This window comes from Somniosus microcephalus, chromosome 21 (assembly GCF_052327205.1).
Source record: "Somniosus microcephalus isolate GS21.2 chromosome 21, FLI_Smic_1.0, whole genome shotgun sequence".
NCBI lineage: Eukaryota > Metazoa > Chordata > Chondrichthyes > Squaliformes > Somniosidae > Somniosus > Somniosus microcephalus.
The window spans coordinates 68,315,931-68,334,251 of NC_141007.1; the positions used below are offsets into that span (position 1 = coordinate 68,315,931).

The 18,321-nt window shown below is 52.3% G+C and overlaps 2 protein-coding genes across 3 annotated transcripts in view; one reads left to right on the forward strand and one right to left on the reverse strand.

The window, feature by feature from the left end:
* Positions 1–714: 714 nt before the first annotated feature.
* sgsh (N-sulfoglucosamine sulfohydrolase (sulfamidase)) lies at positions 715–17,518 on the reverse strand. Its single transcript, XM_085963856.1, has 8 exons — positions 17,217–17,518; positions 13,485–13,645; positions 11,462–11,567; positions 10,421–10,571; positions 9,518–9,674; positions 8,577–8,658; positions 7,381–7,584; positions 715–5,997 (listed from the first exon to the last, which is right to left on the reverse strand). The coding sequence occupies exons 1-8, from the start codon at positions 17,317–17,319 to the stop codon at positions 5,423–5,425; spliced, it is 1,539 nt and encodes a 512-aa protein (XP_085819982.1). The 5' UTR covers positions 17,320–17,518; the 3' UTR covers positions 715–5,422.
* slc26a11 (solute carrier family 26 member 11) overlaps positions 17,500–18,321 on the forward strand; it is a 30,513-nt gene continuing 29,691 nt past the window's right edge. For both annotated transcript variants that reach the window (XM_085963854.1, XM_085963855.1), the window contains exon 1: positions 17,500–17,648. The gene's annotated coding sequence lies outside the window, so the exon portion shown is untranslated. The remainder of the gene's footprint in view (positions 17,649–18,321) is intronic.

Sequence of the window (18,321 nt, forward strand, 5' to 3'; positions counted from 1 at the left end):
CCAAGTGATTCCCTGGGTTGTTGTCGAGTTGTGGCCAGTAGATGCCGAGCAAAAATTTTGTTTGGGGTCTTAACATATAGTCGCTGTAATATTAGGATAGCGGAGTCATAGTCTACACAGTCTTCGATATAGTCAAATACATGAGGAGATACATAATTGGCAAGTATCTCTAATTTATCAGGAACATTCTCACCACACACCCTGAGGAAGTTGCTGAAAGTACGATGCCAGTGTTTCCATACCTTAGCAGTTGTAGGTGAATTTGGGTCCAGGTCAAGACGGGCGGTCTGAGTAGTTTGTCCATGATGGATTGATTACTATGCCAGAGTTCCCTTCTGCAGTTGAAGTCGTAGCTGGCTGTTCCCGAAATCACTGAGCGTGGAGTCGATAACAAGTTGATTAAATTGATGTAATAAAACTCACTACACACTTGGTTTGAGTATAAAGCAAGGCTTTAATCAACTTGTTTCAGAACATGGAGGTCTAGTTGTACTTCACTAGTTCCTGTCTTACAAAATGTCCCTGAGCAAGCTGGGCCCACGCCCGAGTATTTATACTCCTTGGACGGCGCCACCAGCTGGCCGTCCAGTGTTATTTCATGAGTAGTTTCTTTATGATGATGAGATTTGTAACAGGAAGTATGGTGTAATGTGGTCAAGACTACAAACCACAAATTGAGTAAAGTATTAGAAATAACCTTGGAGTCGCGGTTGCTATGGTGAAATCTTTCAAAGCAGTTTAATTTGATTTACTTAAATTTAACATTGGAGTCGCCAGATTAATGTGCACACGGACTGCAAGAATTTGCACCCGAAACCACCTGTAGGATGCAAGAAATGTATATATGTAATGTAAATAATTGTGGGACAATAGCCACGACTCAGAACAAAAACTGTATATAAGGTAGAGGATTTTCAGTGATCAGAGAGCATTCGTCCCCCGGATGAGTGTCTCCCCTGTCGACTTGTAATAAAGTTGATTTACTGAACGAACCTCCGGACTCCGAGTGATTGATTGGGAATAAGGCGGACGTCGACCCTTTATATCAGAGGGTCCGTCTCGGGGAGAAGAAGCTCTCCCGCTTTACCCTTACAGTAAGCTAGCGAGAAACTATTTCCTCTGGTGGGGGGAGTCCAGAACAAGGGGGCATAACCTTAAAATTAGAGCCAGGCCGTTCAGGGGTGATGTCAGGCAGCACAAGGGGTTGTGGAAATCTGGACTCTCCCAAAAAGCTGTTGAGGCCGGGGGGTCAATTGAAAATTACAAAACTGAGTGATAGAGGCAAGGGTATTAAGGGTTAGGAAACCAAGGTGGGTAGGTGGAGTTAAAATACAGATCAGCCATGATCCCATCGAATGGCGGAACAGGCTCGAGGGGCTGAGTGGCCTCCTCCTGTTCCGATGTTCCTAAATACCCGAGAGACAATGTCCTGACAAAATCTGTCACCGTCAGTAATGGTCACTGGGGGTGGGGAATGCCCGCCCATCCGATGTAACGATGTTTATGTCAGTTTCCCGGGGTTTCCACTGCACATCAACTGAAGTTATGGTAGGTGAGCAGGAGAACCCTTGGGGAAATCCACCTCCCACGTGTCAGTCTTGGCTCAACAACAACAACTTGCATTTACATAGCACCTTTAACATAGTAAAACATACCAAGGCGCTTCACAGGAGTGATTATCAAACAAAATTGGACACGAGCCACATAAGGCGATATTAGGACAGGTGATTCCATGGCACTATTTCGAAGAAGAGCAGTTGATTTCTCCCTGATGTCCTGGCTAATATTTATCCCTCAACCAACATAACCAAAAACAGATGATCTGGTCATGTATCTCATTGCTATTTGTGGGAACTTGCTTTGCACAAATTGCCTGCCGTGTTTCCCTACTTTACAACAGTGACTACACTTCAAAGGTCATTCATTTGCTGTCCTGTGGATGTTAAAGGCTCTTGTACAAATGCAAAGCATTTCTGTAAAGCATCTTATTAATGTAACTCTAAAACATGCACGTATTCATTGGCCGTCAATCTAACCTTTTTTGCCCAGAGCCGTTACCTGTTTTAGACACTTGTTGGATACTTTATCTGATCGATTATTTGTAGCAGTTCAGTGTTCACAGCAGCTGCCGGTGCCACAGTCCTCTCTCATATGGTGCTGTTGTTCCCTCTGCTGGTAGTGCCTTAGTATAAACTGCCACCGCTGTGGACCAGCTGGAATTTCCCTGTGCCTCACGCTACCCTCCAGTTGCTGGTCACGTGGCAGTGACTTAACAGACTGATCTTTCACCTCTGGGACTTGGTGCGTGTGATTGAGCAGTCGCAAGCTCGAGGAACAGCACCTCATCTTCCGATTAGGCACTTTACAGCCTTCCGGACTCAATGTCGAGTTCAACAACTTCAGATCATAACCTCGGCCCCTATTATATTTTTATATTTTTTATCCACACTTTTGGGTTTGTGCCTTTTCCTTTTTTCCTCTCTCCCACATGGCAGCTGTCGCTCACTCTGCCAGCGCATTTCACACTTCATCTCGAGCCATTGTTTGTTTCTTTACCTGTCCTATTACCATCTCGTCTCACCTTGAATATCTCTTAATGTCTCTTCTTTCATTCCCTCCCCCATTTCCCAGCCCCCAAACTGCCTTTTGTTTCATTTCCTGCCTTTTCTCAGTCCTGACGAAGGGTCTTCGACCCGAAACGTTGACTCTATTTCTCTCTCCACGGATGCTGCCTTGGCCTGCTGAGTTTTTCCAGCATTTCCTGTTGTTATTTCGGATTTCCAGCATCTGCAGTATTTTGCTATCGCAATCTGGTTCCTACTGGGGGCAGGTTCGCAGCATTGAGCTGTGCCTAACACAACACGGCTGTGAAACAGCCATCTCACCCCGGGAGGCCAGGACTTGACCAGTGCAAGGGCTGCAGATGCCACACTGCTGCAGGAGGGAGTGCTCTTCTCCTGTATACTGGTGGGACAAGATTAGACGGAGCGTCCGTGTGCACCTGGCCCATGCTGCACCCTCACTGTGAGTGATCAACAACAACTTGCACTTATAACTTGCACCTTTAACATATGTCCCAAGGCGCTTCACAATAGAGTTATCAGACAAAAATTGAAATCTAAGCAGGAGGCGTTGGGACAGGTGACCAAAAGCTTGGTCAAAGAGGTAGGTTTTCAGGAGCGTCTTAAAGGAGAGAGGCGGAGAGGTTTTGGGGAGGCAATTGCAAAGCATATTTATTTGTTAAGGTTTTAGTTTAAGGTTGAAATCCAGAGACAGCTGTCCTGAAGCTCTGGGCGATGTGACTGTGACTCTGTGGAAATGACGGGATCATACCCAGAGAGCTGCTTGTTCATGGACAAGTGTGCAGTAGCCTCGGTCGAGTTGGCTGCTCTTTAAAGACTGTTCAGTTGGCACCGATGGTGGCGCCGAACTTTGACCCCCGCACTGCTGAACTTTGACAGACCCACTATGTCAGTCAGAGAGGCATAGCGCCCCCTTCAGTCAGCTCCTCCTACCACCTCGACCAGGCGCTGGAAACTATTCAATAAATCTCTTATCGGCTTTCAAAACCCAAGCTTGCCGTCAGCTTGTCACGGCTTCTTGACCCATCTCACATTCTCTGCTACTCCTGCCTATTGTGGGGGTGTCTATCCTCCTGCCCTGTGAGCCCTGGCCCTTCACCTGGAGTTTCCAGTAATACAAGGGGCCTACCTGGAGCAATCTGCCCAAAGAGGCAGTGCAAGTGGAGAAAGTTGTGAATTGAAGGCTGATGGACAAATGTTTGACAGACAGGGCAAGTGAAGGGCATTAGAGGTCAAGTGGGGTCAGGGGTCTCTGACCTTTGGCACCGGCCCAATGGAACGGAAGGCTAAAGGGATCAAGGGATATGGGGAGAAAGCAGGGACAGGGTACTGAATTTGGATGATCAGCCATGATCTCATTAAATGGCGGAGCAGGCTCGAGGGGCCGAATGGCCTGCTCCTATCTTCTGTGTTTCTATGTTTGTCCTTTCCAGTTCTGTGTTGGTAAGGAGATTGGGACACATAGGAAATGGATAGTTGGGCAAGACTGGTGATGAATCTCCCAGAGTTTCTTAGATTGTCGAGATGAGCTTCCAACCACACATCTGTGCCATCACTAAGACCGCCTATTACCACCTCCGTAACATCGCCTGACTCCATCCGTCTCAGCTCATCCGCTGCTGAAACCCTTATCCATGCCTTTGTTACCTCTAGACTTGACTATTCCAACGCACTCCTGGCCGGCCTCCCACATTCCACCCTACGTAAACTTGAGCTCATCCAGAACTCTGCTGCCCGTGTCCTAACTCGCGCCAAGTCCCTTCACCCATCACCCCTGTGCTCGCTGACCTACATTGGCCCTGGTTAAGCAACGCCTCAATTAAAAAAATTTCATCCTCGTTTTCAAATCCCTCCATGGCCTCACCCCTCCCTATCTCTAATCTCCTCCAGCCCCACAACCCTCCGAGATTTCTGCGCTCCTCTAATTCTGGCCTCTTGCGCATCCCTGATTATAATCGCTCCACCTTTGGCGGCCGTGACTTCAGCTGCCTGGGCCCGAAACTCTGGAATTTCTTCCCTAAACCTCTCCACTTCTCTTTCTTCCTTTAAGACGCTCCCTAAAACCTACCTCTCATCTGCCCTAATATCTCCTTACATGGCTCGGTGTCAAACTTTTGATAACGCTCCTGTGAAGCGCCTTGGGACATTTTACTACGTTAAAGGCGCTGTATAAATGCAAGTTGTTGTTGTTGTCTGCACAATCTAAATTTCTTTTGCTACGTTCAGCTGTCCCCGGACTACCAGTCAAGTGATTCCTGGACACGTGTATCCCAACAGTCCAAGGCTGCTTTACGAAAGAAAAGCTCTTTAATTAAAACTTCCCATTCACGCATTTCATCTCAAGTCATCAGCAAGACAGAAACCAGAAGCCCCCTTTACAACGCGAGCACCCCCCCCACCCCCCTCACTAACTCCACAACACCCCTCTGCGAGGGAGCGATGGGCTGATACAAGGTGGGCTGAATGCACCATCATTCAGCCCATGAAACTCACGGACACACTGACCCCATACCAGGTTAGGGAAGCTCTGTGCATTCCTGCTGCCCAGCAACACTCTTCCTACCAACCCTCCCACCCCCCCGCCGCCCACCTCTCCAGGGTCATCAGAACAAATCCGCTGATCCTCCAATGTACAAAAATACTATATAGAATCAGTGAATGATACAGCACAGAAGGAGGCCATTCGGCCCACCGTGCCCATTTAGCAAGATGTAAACTGGACCAACACATTCCGTTTATCACTGTTACCTCCTGCTAACACCGCGTAAATAAGACATGCAACTGCTTCAATGTCAAACTCCTTTAAATAACAGCTCCCCCCCCGCCCCCCCCCCGCCACATTACAGTTCGTTGTGCAGTGGTCTGCACTGAGGGTCCAGTTTATAAGGTCCTTGGTCTTCCAACACTCCGTCTGGGGCACACACCCAGGGGTCGTAGGTAATCCACTGCCACTTCTTCAGTCGTCCCTTCATGTTCTCCAGCACGTCCTTGTACCGCGGGTCCGAGGCGAGGTTGTGGGTCTCGGCGGGATCCTCCCCCGTGTCGAAGAGCTCCCAGCGCTCCCTGTAGTAATACTGCTGGAGGGACTTCTCCCAGTGAGTCGGGCGGCCAGACTGGGTCCTGTTCAACAGGTCCTGGAAGGTGGGCGATAGGTAAAAGTCCTGGTCGATGGGGAAAGGCATCTTGAAGTGAATATTATGGACTAGACGGTACTGCAGGTAGTGCATGGCTCTCATGGGGTAATACATGGTGACCTCATGGTGACTCTGACTGGCAAACGCAGTGGGCCAGGGCTGCTCCGAGTCCAGTGCTGGGAGAATGGACCTGCCGGTCAGGCGTACCACCTTATCCTTTCCGAAGATACTGTAGGTGGGGTAAGGGATGGAGAACCAGTCGAGGATAGTCGGGGTTATATCTGCAGAGACAAACAGTAAGGATTGGTTTAATTCCTATTTTAATATTCTCTCTCTCTGCTCTCCTGAAGGGGCGACTCTTTGCTGCCCTGCCTTGCTCCGGGTGCCAGCAGCATGTTGTACAAGTGGCCACTCATCGTGGGAGCCTCGACAGCAAGTGTGGGCAGTCAGAGCTGGCGCGCACAGGAAAAGCCCGCTACTCAGAAAGCAAACAGCATTCCTAACTGGTGCCCCACCTGGTCCCCACTGACCCCACCGACACAGCCCGACCCCGCCCTGTTCCCACTGAACCCAGCCCGACCTGGCCCGACCCCGCCCGTCCCGGCCCGGCCCCGCCCAAACCCAACCGACCCAGCCCGACCCCACCGCCCCCAGCCCGACTCCACCGCCCCAGCCCGACCCCACCATCCCCACCGTCCCAGCCCGACCCCACCGACCCCCAGCCCAACCCCAGCGACCCCACCGTCCCAGCCCGACCCTGCCTGACCCCACCGTCCCCAGCCCGACCCCACCAACCCGGCCCGACTCCACCGCCCCAGCCCGACCCCACCATCCCCACCGTCCCAGCCCAACCCCACTGTACCATCCCCACCGTCCCAGCCCGACCCCACCGTCCCCAGCGCGACCCCACCCGACCCCACCGTCCCAGCCCGACCCTGCCTGACCCCACCGTCCCCAGCCCGACCCGGCCCGACCCCACCGTCCCAGCCCAACCCCACCGTCCCAGCCTGACCCCACCGTCCCCAGCCCGACCCCACCGTCCCAGCCCGACCCCACCGTCCCAGCCCGACCCCACCATCCCCAGCCCAACCCCACCAACCCCACCGTCCCAGCCCGACCCCACCATCCCAGCCTGACCCCACCGTCCCCAGCCCGACCCCACCGTCCCAGCCCGACCCTACCGTCCCCAGCCCGACCCCACCGACCCAACCATCCTGGCTGGAACCCTTTGCTTTGTCGTTGAGACAATCGGGTGCTATACTTTGAACACCATGTCCTTCCCCTGGACCGTCCGTCCCTTGTGGCGGGAGGACTCCTGTCCTGAAGATGCCTGCTGTCACAGTCACCAGCTCACGATGCCTTCCAGTTCCTCACCCAATTGGCCATTCTTCACCCGAGAGCACAGACCGGTGAGTGTCAGCAGGATATTCGACAACAGAAGGCAGCACAGCCCAGCCCGATCATGTCTGCACCCGCGTCCATACTGGCTCTCGTCCAGCAGGGGGCACTAGAGCCGCGAGCAGAAGCACCACAAGAGAATGAAACTGGGATCGTCCTGATCTGCGCGGCTTGGCGGTGCATTTATCCGCGGAGCCACGGGGGGGCTGAACCCGAGTGACTCTTTAAGGCGATGTTATTCCTGACCCACGAATGGCGCTGCGTACCTAGTAAGCTGACGTATGATTGGCTGACTTGACCCCAGCGCCCAGTGTGCTCTGGCGAGTGGACCAGCAGAGGCTCGGCGATGCCCGAGTGGTACAGGTTCGTCCTTCCGTTGGGGAACGGGATTCCATTATCGGAGCTGTAAATCACCAGCGTGTCATTGGCATGTCCAGCCTCCCACAGCTCTCTCAGCACCAGCCCGATCCCTGCACACAGTTCAAAGGAAGAGGGAGAGATGGTCAGAAGGAGGCCTTTCAGCCCATTGTGCCTATGCCGGCTCTTTGGTAGAGCTACCCCATTTGTCCCACTCCCCCTGCTCTTGCCCCATAGCCCTGCTAGGGGGTTGGATACCCCTCGTATTTCATTTACGCACACAATAATCCAACAGCTAACGTAAGTAACGTGGAGGGTCAGGGTTCATGATGCTTGGCCTGTGGGTTACCTGAACAGCACAATTTCCCACTAACATTGTGCCAAGGGGCCTCAGTAGCAGTCGGTGTGTCACTGGAATCCGGCGCTCAGATTGGGACCCGGGTCTGCGACTGGGAATTCCCAAGGAGTGAGCTCCGGCTTCCAGTCGCATTATTGTGGGGCTCGTGACAAGTGAAGGCCAGGACCATGCCACGGGGCGAGGGGTAAAACACCACAGTGGTGTCAGCCTTGGCTCAGTGGGCAACACTCGCGCCTCTACGTTGGAAGGTTGTGGGTTCAAGTCCTGCTTCAGAGACCTTGAGCACAAAATCTTGGCCGACGCGCCCAGTGCCAGTGCCGAGGGAGTGCTGCACTGTCAGAGGTGCCGTCTTTCGGATGAGACATTAAACCGAGGCCCCGGCTGCTCTCAGGTGGATGCAAAAGATCCCACGGCACTATTGTGAAGAAGAGCAGGAGAGTTATTCCCCGGTGTCCTGGCCAATATTTATCCCTCAGCCAGCATGAGAAAAAACGAATTATATGTTTGTGGGAGCTTGCTGTGCACAAATTGGCTGCTGTTTCCTATATTACAACAGTGACCACACTTCAAAAGGGTTGGGCCATCATGAGATCAAGAATAGCACTAAATAAAGTTCTTCTTTTCCCTCTAACTGTTCCCCTAACACCCCTCACCTTATTGTGGTGTACTTAGTCTAGACGGCTGATCGTGGTGTACTGTGAGCTTACCTTGGTCTAGACGGCTGATCGTGGTGTACTGTAAGCTTACCTTGGTCTAGACGGCTGATCGTGGTGTACTGCGCTGCCAGGTCAGCACGGGACGCTGGTGTGTCGGGTAGAAAGTGGGGCACCTGGTGATAAAGGAACAGCAACAGGGAAGAGAAGCTTAAAAAGGGATAAAAATGAAGCAGTATTTCTTCTAACTACTTGTCCCCACAGCAAGCCACGGCCCCAGATTCCTGAACAAGCAGCGTGGCCAGACATTCACAGGTCAATCCTGAGGGAAGCACAACCAGCGAGGGGAGAAAACTCAACAGGCACAGTAAGCGACAAACTATAGCCTCTCCGCACAAGTAATCCGACTAAAATTAAATAAACTAAAAGATAAATATTGAACAATGTATCGCAATACGTCAGTAGGCGAATGGTCACGAGATAGTAAAAACCCATCACCTCTCCCCTTCCACCCCACCCCCAGACTCCGATCTCCTATTGGGGTACGTCTCGTCTCGTTCCTCCCCCCCCACAGACTCCGATCTCCTATTGGGGTACATCTCGCCTTGTTACCCCCACACCCCCCCGGACTCTGACTCCCTATTGGAGTGCGTCTCTCTCCTGTCCCCCCCCCCCCTCCCCCCGAGGGCACCGACTCCCTGCGAGGGAGGCAATTCCACTAGAACCAGCTTCTGTCGGGCACCTCACCAACGTTCCCTTTAATTATTTGTTTAAATGCGTGGTCCCTTTAACGGGCTGTGCGGCCCATTCAAACTCCTGCGCATGCCGCGTTTTTTTCCTATTTAAAATCCGGTGCCCCGGCTGCGCGGGAGCTCCAGACCGCTGCACGGCCGCCGGGCTTAACCGGAACATCGCTCCTGACCCAAGCGCCTGTTCTTCCTGTGGACACAGGCCAGAGGGCATCGCAAGCCGACCCGAGCCTGCGCTCAGCCACCTGGCGCACACACTGGTGTGTGCGTGTGTTCGTGCTCCTACCTCGACCTGCTCTGGTGTGTAATGTTGTGGGTGCCAGTCTGGGATCCAGCCCATTCCACTCTCCCCATTCCCAAACTTCTCACAGAACAGCCCGTACTGGGGCTGGGAATGTCCACACCGGTGCGGGTCATGAAAGGCCACATAGAGAAAGAACGGCCTAAGGACAAAAAAAAACAAAGGGGTAAATGGACAGAGGATCACACCCCCCCTCCCCTCCCCCCAGACAGAGGATCACCCCCCCTCCCCTCCCCCCAGACACAGAGGATCACACACCCCCTCCCCTCCCCCCAGACACGGAGGATCACACCCCCCCCTCCCCTCCCCCCAGACACGGAGGATCACACCCCCCCTCCCCTCCCCCAGACACGGAGGATCACCCCCCCCCCACCCCTCCCCCCAGACACAGAGGATCAGACGTCCCCAATGCCCCAGACACAGGGTCCAGACACCCCTTCCCCCCCAGACACAGGGGTTCAGCCACCCCCTACCCCCAGATTGAGGGGTCTAGACACACCCTGCCCCCCAGACAGAGGGGTTCAGACTCCCCCGCCCCCTCCAGACACAGGTATGGAGGTCAGACAGACACCGCCCCCCAACAGTTCAGACCAATGTTCCCTTTAAGCTGCTCTGAAGGTCCCACGCAGCAGGTTCACCAGCTTTTAAATGGAATAACCGCGCAGGCGAGGTATTTAGAATGGGCCGCGCAGCCTGTTAAAGGGGCTGCACGGAACCCCCCAAAAAATGACAGAGAACATTGGTTAAGACAGCATCGCCCCCCCCCACCCCCCCCCCGCACCTCGTGACACACGGGTCAGACACCGCACCCCCCACCCACCCCCGGGGTGAATTTTGGGTAAAGAAATCCGAATCAGCGGCCAGCCCTCCTGGTCTGGGTCCGGGTACCTGTCCGCGGTGCCGTGCAGGAACTCCCGGACCAGCAGCTTGATCTTGGTGATATTCCTCCCCACCTGCAGGATAGAATGGTTCTCCTCTGTCTTTGCGTAATCAAAGGGATAGACCGACTCCGGCCCAACATGCTTCTTCCCGATTATTCCTTGAAAAAAAAACAACTGAACAATCAAAAAAAAACAATAAAGACTGCGGAAGAATAATTGCAGGTCTGGGCAGCTGTGTACAAACAGAAAGGAAAAAAATTACAACTGCAAGTGCTGGGAATTTGAAATAAAGACAGAAAATACAGGAAATCCAAAGCAGGTCAGTCAGTATCTGGGAAGAGAAGACGGTTAACATTTGCAGGTAAGCAGAAGGCCAAGAGCTGTGTGATAACAGGGACCAGATTGCAACCATATTTTAAGGGGCGTCACATCTCTTATTTTCACAAGCTTGCTCATAGGGAGTAAATACTCAATAACGGGCTGGGGCCTGTTACACACAGGAGAACACACGGGCTGGAGCGTGTTACACGCAGCATAACACACGGGCTGGAGCATGTTACACACAGGATAACACACGGGCTGGAGAGTGTTACACACAGGATAACACATGGGCTGGAGCATGTTACACGCAGGATAACACATGGGCTGGAGAGGGGTTACACACAGGATAACACACGGGCTGGGGCGTGTTACATGCAGGATAACCCACGGGCCGGGGCGTGTTACACGCAGGATAACACATGGGCTGGAGCGTGTTACATGCAGGATAACACATGGGCTGGAGCGTGTTACATGCAGGATAACACATGGGCTGGAGCGTGTTACATGCAGGATAACACACCGCCTCCAAGGATAAGGAGAGCAAACTGTGCCCAGTACTCCAGGTGTGGTCTCACCAGGGCCCTGTACAATTGTAGCAAGACTTCCTTGCTGTTGTACTCCAACCCTCTTGCAATAAAGATTGAGATGATATTGTGAATGACGAGAATTTACAAAGCGGTTTAGTAATCTGGACCCAGCGGCCTGTGATGACGTCCAAAGTCCTTACCTGTTCTGATCCGAGCTTGTCTGAGCAGCAACGGTAAACTTCTGACAGCGTCGAAGGAGTTGAAGTGGTGAACGGTCTGGTGCAGTCCGTACATTCCATTCTGATGCTGCAAGACACAAACGTCAGTCAAACCATCAGCTCCGTGCGGGATATCGCCAATCCTTCCTCAGTTGCATTCCAAACACTCGCACAAACGTTTCAGTGGGTCAGCGAACCGTCCAGTGAGGTACTGAGCCACACACACAGCCGGAGGCTCTTGGGTTCAGTCTGCAGTCTGTGTGGCGTGTGGCTGACCACTCCCCACTTGGCCTCAGTACCCCATGTTTAGGAGTGAAGAATGGGACAGGTTTCTTGCTCCTAATCTCTATCCAGTGTCTTCTGCTGGAAAATATATATGTGTGTGTGTGTGTGTGTGTGTGTGTGTGTGTGTGTGTGTGTGTGTTTTTTGAAAAATGTCATTCCTGGGATGTGGGCGTCGCTGGCAAGGCCAGCATTTATTGCCCATCCCTAATTGCCCTCGAGAAGGTGGTGGTAAGCCACCTTCTTGAACCGCTGCAGTTCATGTGGTGAAAATGCTCCCACAGTGCTGTTAGGGAGGGAATTCCAGGATTTTGACCCAGCGAGGATGAAGGATCGGCAATATACTTCCAAGCCAGGATGGTGTGTGACTTGGAGGGGAACTTGGAGGTGGTGGTGTTCCCATGCGCCTGCTGCCTTCTAGGTGGTAGAGGTCACGGGTTTGGGAGGGGCTGTCGAAGAAGCCTTGTGTGTGTGTGCGGGATAGAAGTTGAAAATAGGATTATGCTTTAGCTGTGATGCCCCCACAGTCAAATAGCCTTCCAACATTTTAGAGGCAAGAGGTGGGAAATTTTTAACTTTGGCAGTGATGAAAACTGGATCAACTGCCCAGTATACACCCACCCGATTTGACTTTGCCTCAACTTCAACCACTGCCAGTGAAACTGACCCTCTTGGTGTCCTGGCTGACACGTGGAGAACGATAACTCGGGCGAGGTATTGGAGGGTTACCAGCACCCGAGAGGCACGATGCCCAACACAGAGTCCGCTCCTTTGGGAACGCTCAGAGGGGGGGAGCAAGTGGCAGCAGGAGGCCCAAGTGACATCTACCTAGTGTGACTGGCTCACGCTCTGATCGGGAGCAGGGGCACGGGCCGATCTTCCCGTCCTGAGCCCAGGGACATAACACCGATCACAGCACCTCCGAAAGACAATCACCCCGCTCACCCCAACCCTGGGATTGAACATAGGGACATTAGGAACAGAAGAAGGCCATTCAGCCCTTCGGGCCTGCTCTGCCCTTCAATGAAAACATGGCTGATCTGCATCTCAACTCCATTTACCCGCTTTTGCTCCGTATCCCTCCATACCCAAACCCAACAAAAATCGATCGAGCTCAGTCTTGAAAGCTCCAATTGACCCCCAGTATCCACGGCCTTTTGGGGGAGGGAGTTCCAAATTCTACTGCCCTTTGTGTGAAACAATACTGCTGGGACCTTCCTGACCTATTTGCCCACTGAGCCACTGAGAAACTGGCATCCTGACTGTGGACAAGAAGCAAAAGCTTTGTCTCAGCTTTATGGGGTGTGGCGATCCTTTAAACGCTGCAGGTAACAGAATAGGAGCTCAATGGGAGTTTCTTACCATTGAGTCAGTCACCATACCTCTGGTTAAACAGGTTAACCGACCCGCGGCAGTGCGGTTAACCTACCCGCGGCAGACCGGTTAACCTACCCGCGGCAGACCGGTTAACCTACCCGCGGCAGACCGGTTAACCTACCCGCGGCAGTCCGGTTAACCTACCCGCGGCAGTCCGGTTAAACCGGTTAACCTACCTGCGGCAGTCCGGTTAACCTACCCGCGGCAGTCCGGTTAACCTACCCGCGGCAGTCCGGTTAACCTACCCGCGGCAGTCCGGTTAACCTACCCGCGGCAGTCCGGTTAACCTACCCGCGGCAGTCCGGTTAACCTACCCGCGGCAGTCCGGTTAAACCGGTTAACCTACCTGTGGCAGTCCGGTTAAGATGGCGGAGCGGCTGGGGGAGCAGCTGCTGACGGACGAGAAGGCATTTGTGAAGACGACGCTGCGCTTTGCCAATTGGTTGAGGTTGGGGGTCCTGATCGCCGTGTTATTATACACCTCCATCTCAAAGCCGGCATCATCAGCTGTCACAGGAAGCACACGGGCGGGATTGTCCACCCAGACATTGTCAAGGAATCTCACAATCCCAAACACAGGCAGCAATCACATGACCACAACAACAACAATAGGTTGCATTTATAATCTAGCCTCCTTAACATAGTGAAACGTCCCAGGATGTTTCGCAGGAGCGATTATCAGGCTAAACTTGTTATACTGGGAGGGGGGCTGGGTGTGAGTTACACTGGGAGGGGGTGTGAGTTACACTGGGAGGGGCTGGTGTGAGTTACACTGGGAGGGGCTGGTGTGAGTTACACTGGGAGGGGCTGGTGTGAGTTACACTGGGAGGGGGTGTGTGAGTTACACTGGGAGGGGGGTGGTGTGAGTTACACTGGGAGGGGCTGGTGTGAGTTACACTGGGGGGGGTGTGAGTTACACTGGGAGGGGGTGTGTGAGTTACACTGGGAGGGGGTGAGTTACACTGGGAGGGGGGGGTGAGTTACACTGGGGGGGGGTGAGTTACACTGGGAGGGGGTGAGAGTTATACTGGGAGGGGCTGGTGTGAGTTATAATGGGAGGGGCTGGTGTGAGTTACACTGGGAGGGGGGTGTGAGTTACACTGGGAGGGGGGGTGTGAGTTACACTGGGAGGGGGGGTGTGAGTTACACTGGGAGGGGGGGTGTGAGTTACACTGGGAGGGGGGGTGTGAGTTACACTGGGAGGGGGGGTGAGTTACACTGGGAGGGGGTGAGAGTTATACTGGGAGGGGCTGGTGTGAGTTATAATGGGAGGGGCTGGTGTGAGTTACACTGGGAGGGGGGTGTGAGTTACACTGGGAGGGGGGGTGTGAGTTACACTGGGAGGGGGGTGAGTCACACTGGGAGGGGGTGAGAGTTATACTGGGAGGGGCTGGTGTGAGTTATAATGGGAGGGGCTGGTGTGAGTTACACTGGGAGGGGGGCACCGGGGGGCCTTTGTGAGAGTGACACACTGTCCCACTCACACCAAACGCTGTGTCAGCTTGGCTCAGTGGGTAGCACTCTCACCTCCGAGTCACAGGTCGTGGATTGAAATCCCACTCCAGGATGTGAGCATGTGATCTCAGCTGACTCTCTAGTCCAGTGAGTGCTTGGGGAGTGCTGCACTGCCAGCAATGCCGTCTTGCAGATGAGACAGATTGCTCTTCAGGTGAACGTGATAGGTCCCATGGCACCATGCGCAGAAGAGCAGGGGAGCGCCCCCTGGTGTCCTGGCCAATATTTACACCTCAACCAACATCACCAAAACATTTAGCTCATTGCTTTTCCTGGGTCTTTGCTGAAATTGGGTACCATGTTTGTGTAACAACAGTAACTAGACTTCGAAGTAATTGATTGGTCGTGAATCCTTTTGGGACATCCTGAGGACATGAGTGGAGTTATATAAATGCAAGCTGCTTTTCTTTGAGTTAGTTGATCGGAGTCAGGGTAGCAGTGAAGCTGCTACAATGTTTGCAGATGATACAAAAATTGGCCGTGTGGTTGATAATGAGGAAGAAAGCTGAAGACTGCAGGGAGATAATCAATGGACTGGTCAGGTGGGCAGAACAGTGGCAAATGGAATTCAATCTGGAGAAGTGTGAGGTAATGCATTTGGGGAGGGTTAACAAGGAAAGGGAATACGCAATAAATGGTAGGACACCGAGAAGTGTAGAGGAACAGAGGGACCTTGGAGTGCAGGTCCACAGATCCCTGAAGGTAGCAGGATAGGTAGGTAAGGTGGTTAAGAAGGTATACGGGATACTTGCCGTTATTAGCCGAGGCACAGAATGCAAGAGCAGGGGGGTTATGTTTGAACTGTATAAAACACTAGTTAGGCCACAGCTAGAGTACTGCGTGCAGTTCTGGTCACCACATTACAGGGAAGATGTGATTGCACTCGAGAGGGTACAGAGGAGATTTACAAGGATGTTGCCTGGACTGGAGAGTTTTAGCTAGGAGGAAAGATTGGATAGGCTGGGTTTGTTTTCTTTGGAACAGAGGAGGCTGGGGGGGGGGGGGGCGGGACTTAATTGAGGTGTATAAAGCTATGAGGGGCCTAGATAGAGTGGATAGGAAGGACCTATTTCCCTTAGCAGAGGGGTCAATAACCAGGGGGCATAGATTTAAAGTAATTGGTCGGAGGTTTAGAGGGGATTTGAGGAGAAATATTTTCACCCAGAGGGTGGTGGGAGTCTGGAACTCACTGCCTGAAAGACTGGTAGAGGCAGAAACCCTCATCACATTTAAAAAGTACTTGGATATGCACTTGAAGTGCTGTAACCTACAGGGCTATGGACCAAGAGCAGGAAAGTGGGATTCGGCTGCATAGCTCTTTGTCGGCCGGCATGGGCAAGATGGGCAGAATGGCCTCCTCCTGTGCTGTAAATTTCTATGATTCTATGAATTAGTCTCAGTATCTCTGAGTTACCGAGGATCAGGGAGGGGTGGTGGGGAGGATCGGGGGGAGGGGGAGGATCGGGAGGCGGGCAGGGCTTCTGCCAGAATTCCTGGGTGACTCCTGCTGGGGAGTGCGTGTGTGCAGCAGGATCAGGATCATGTGACGGCCACCATGATCAAACAGCTCTCTTCCATTCCCTGTCTAGAGTCACAGTTAAAGAATGGGCACTGGGGCCAGGTACAGGAAGGGCCCACAACACCTGCGGATCTGCTCCCCCCCATCAGGCTGGGGCCCTTTTCTCTAGAGCGGTGACCTGATCAAGGTTGAAGATTATGAAAGGGTTTGATCGGGTGAACATAAAGAAGATGTTTCCACTTGCGGGGGAGACCAGACCTTGGGGCTATAAATCTAAGATAGTCACTAATAAATCTAATAGGGAATTCAGGAGAAACTTCTTTACCCAGAGAGTGGTGAGAATGTGGAACTCGCTACCACAGGGAGTGGTTGAAGCAAATAGCATAGATGCATTTAAGGGGAAGCTCGATTAACACAAGAAAGACTTGCATTTCTATAGCGCCTTTCACGACCACCGGACGTCTCAAAGTGCTTTACAGCCAATGAAGTACTTTTTTTGAAGTTAAGTCACTGTTGTAATGTAGAAAACGCAGCAGCCAATTTGCGCACAGCAAGCTCCCACAAGCAGCAATGTGATAATGACCAGATAATCTGTTTTATTTTTGTTATGTCAGTTGAGGGAGATATATTGGCCAGAACACCGGGGAGAACTCCCCATCTCGTCTTCGAAATAGTGCCATGGGATCTTTTACGTCCACCCGAGAGAGCAAGACGGGGCCTCGGTTTAACGTCGCATCCGAAAGACAGCACCTCCGACAGAAGCCTAGCTTCATGTGCGCAAGTCCCTGGAGTGGGACTTGAACCCACAACCTTCTGACTCAGAAGCCGACACTTCTGACAAGGGAGAAAGGAAGAGAAGGATATGTTGATAGGGCGAGATGAAGAGGGGTGGGAGGCTCGTATGGAGCATAAACACCAGCATGGATTTGTTGGGCCGAATGGCCTGTAAATACTATGTAATCATGAAAAGAGCAAAGTGGAGGGGGGGGGGGGGGGGGAAGAGAGAGAATTGAAAGAAGGAAAATGCTGATCTTTCCCACTCACCGACGATGAGAAGCATGTTCCTCCTCTTCTGTTGACCCCATGAACTACCGGCCCCCAAAAGCAGCAGGACCCAGAAGGTGCCACTGACACCCGATGGTAACATTCCCTGTGGCGACAGTGTCGCTTTAAGCTGAAGTTGCTATTGGCTCGGCTCGGCTCCACTCTCTTGTACAATCACTGATCTGCACTAACCAGCCGTGACCGAGCGCTAATCTGCAAACTCAATGAAACCAAATTAAATTAAAGCGACTCTCAGCAAAGGCTCGCTCCCTCCCCTCTCCAAAGTAGCTAATTTCCCGGAAGTGAAATGATACCTTTTGCGATCACGTGAGAGACGGTCACGTGACCAATCCCCACATAATCCAGAGACAGAGAGAGAAACACAGAAACAGGAGCCTCAGACATCGGTGCTGTGTGTCAGTGATGCAGGAAGTGAGTAGCACTCCAGTTAAAGTTATTGGGATTGTCGGAGTTTTATGTAACATTATTATCTGGGCTGTGATTTTAGCAGCGAGTTTGCACTGAGCTCAGAGCCGGTGACTTGATAGAGAGATTGTTGAAATGTGGTTTTAGCTCTCTTTCCATCTCCCCCGCTCACCCCATCTTAAAAAAAACACCTTCAGCGACCCAAGTATTCTACTTAACAGACGCATTATTTTTGCAATTGACTGTTTTAAAAGATAATTTCTATCTTAGAAACGATGCATTTAACCAGACCTCGTGTCTCACTTATTTTGTTTTTAAGCGTGTTCTGTGTTGATGGTGTTTGTGGTACAACTCCAGTGTTTGTTTAACTGGATTTGTGATCTGTCGCTCTGATCTTCAATTGTATCTTGGCAATTTCCCCTGTGTTGTATCAGCGATTTTGTGGTCAGTTGGTGGATCCGTTCTAAACCTTGTATTGCTGTAGTTTGCCCTGTAACACGGCCGCAGGAGTGAGGCTGCATCCTGTCTGGAGGATGGTGTCTCCCGCTTCTCCTCCATCCCGTTCACACTGATGTTTTACTGTGGCTTGACTGAGCATAGTACAGCACAGAAGGAGGCCATTCGGCCTATCGAGTCTGTGCCGGCTCTTTCGAAGAGCAATCAACAACAACAACAACTT

What these genes read in the sequence shown, in the direction of transcription:
- sgsh (XM_085963856.1), bottom strand. Translation starts at nt 17,319, where the DNA reads ATGTTACCATCGGGTGTCAGTGGCACCTTCTGGGTCCTGCTGCTTTTG. An exon ending in CTGCACGGCACCGCGGACAG is followed by an intron (nt 9,675 to 10,420) that starts GTACCCGGACCC and finishes TTTTGTCCTTAG; the next exon opens with GCCGTTCTTTCTCTATGTGG. An exon ending in ACACACCAGAGCAGGTCGAG is followed by an intron (nt 8,659 to 9,517) that starts GTAGGAGCACGA and finishes CTTTATCACCAG; the next exon opens with GTGCCCCACTTTCTACCCGA.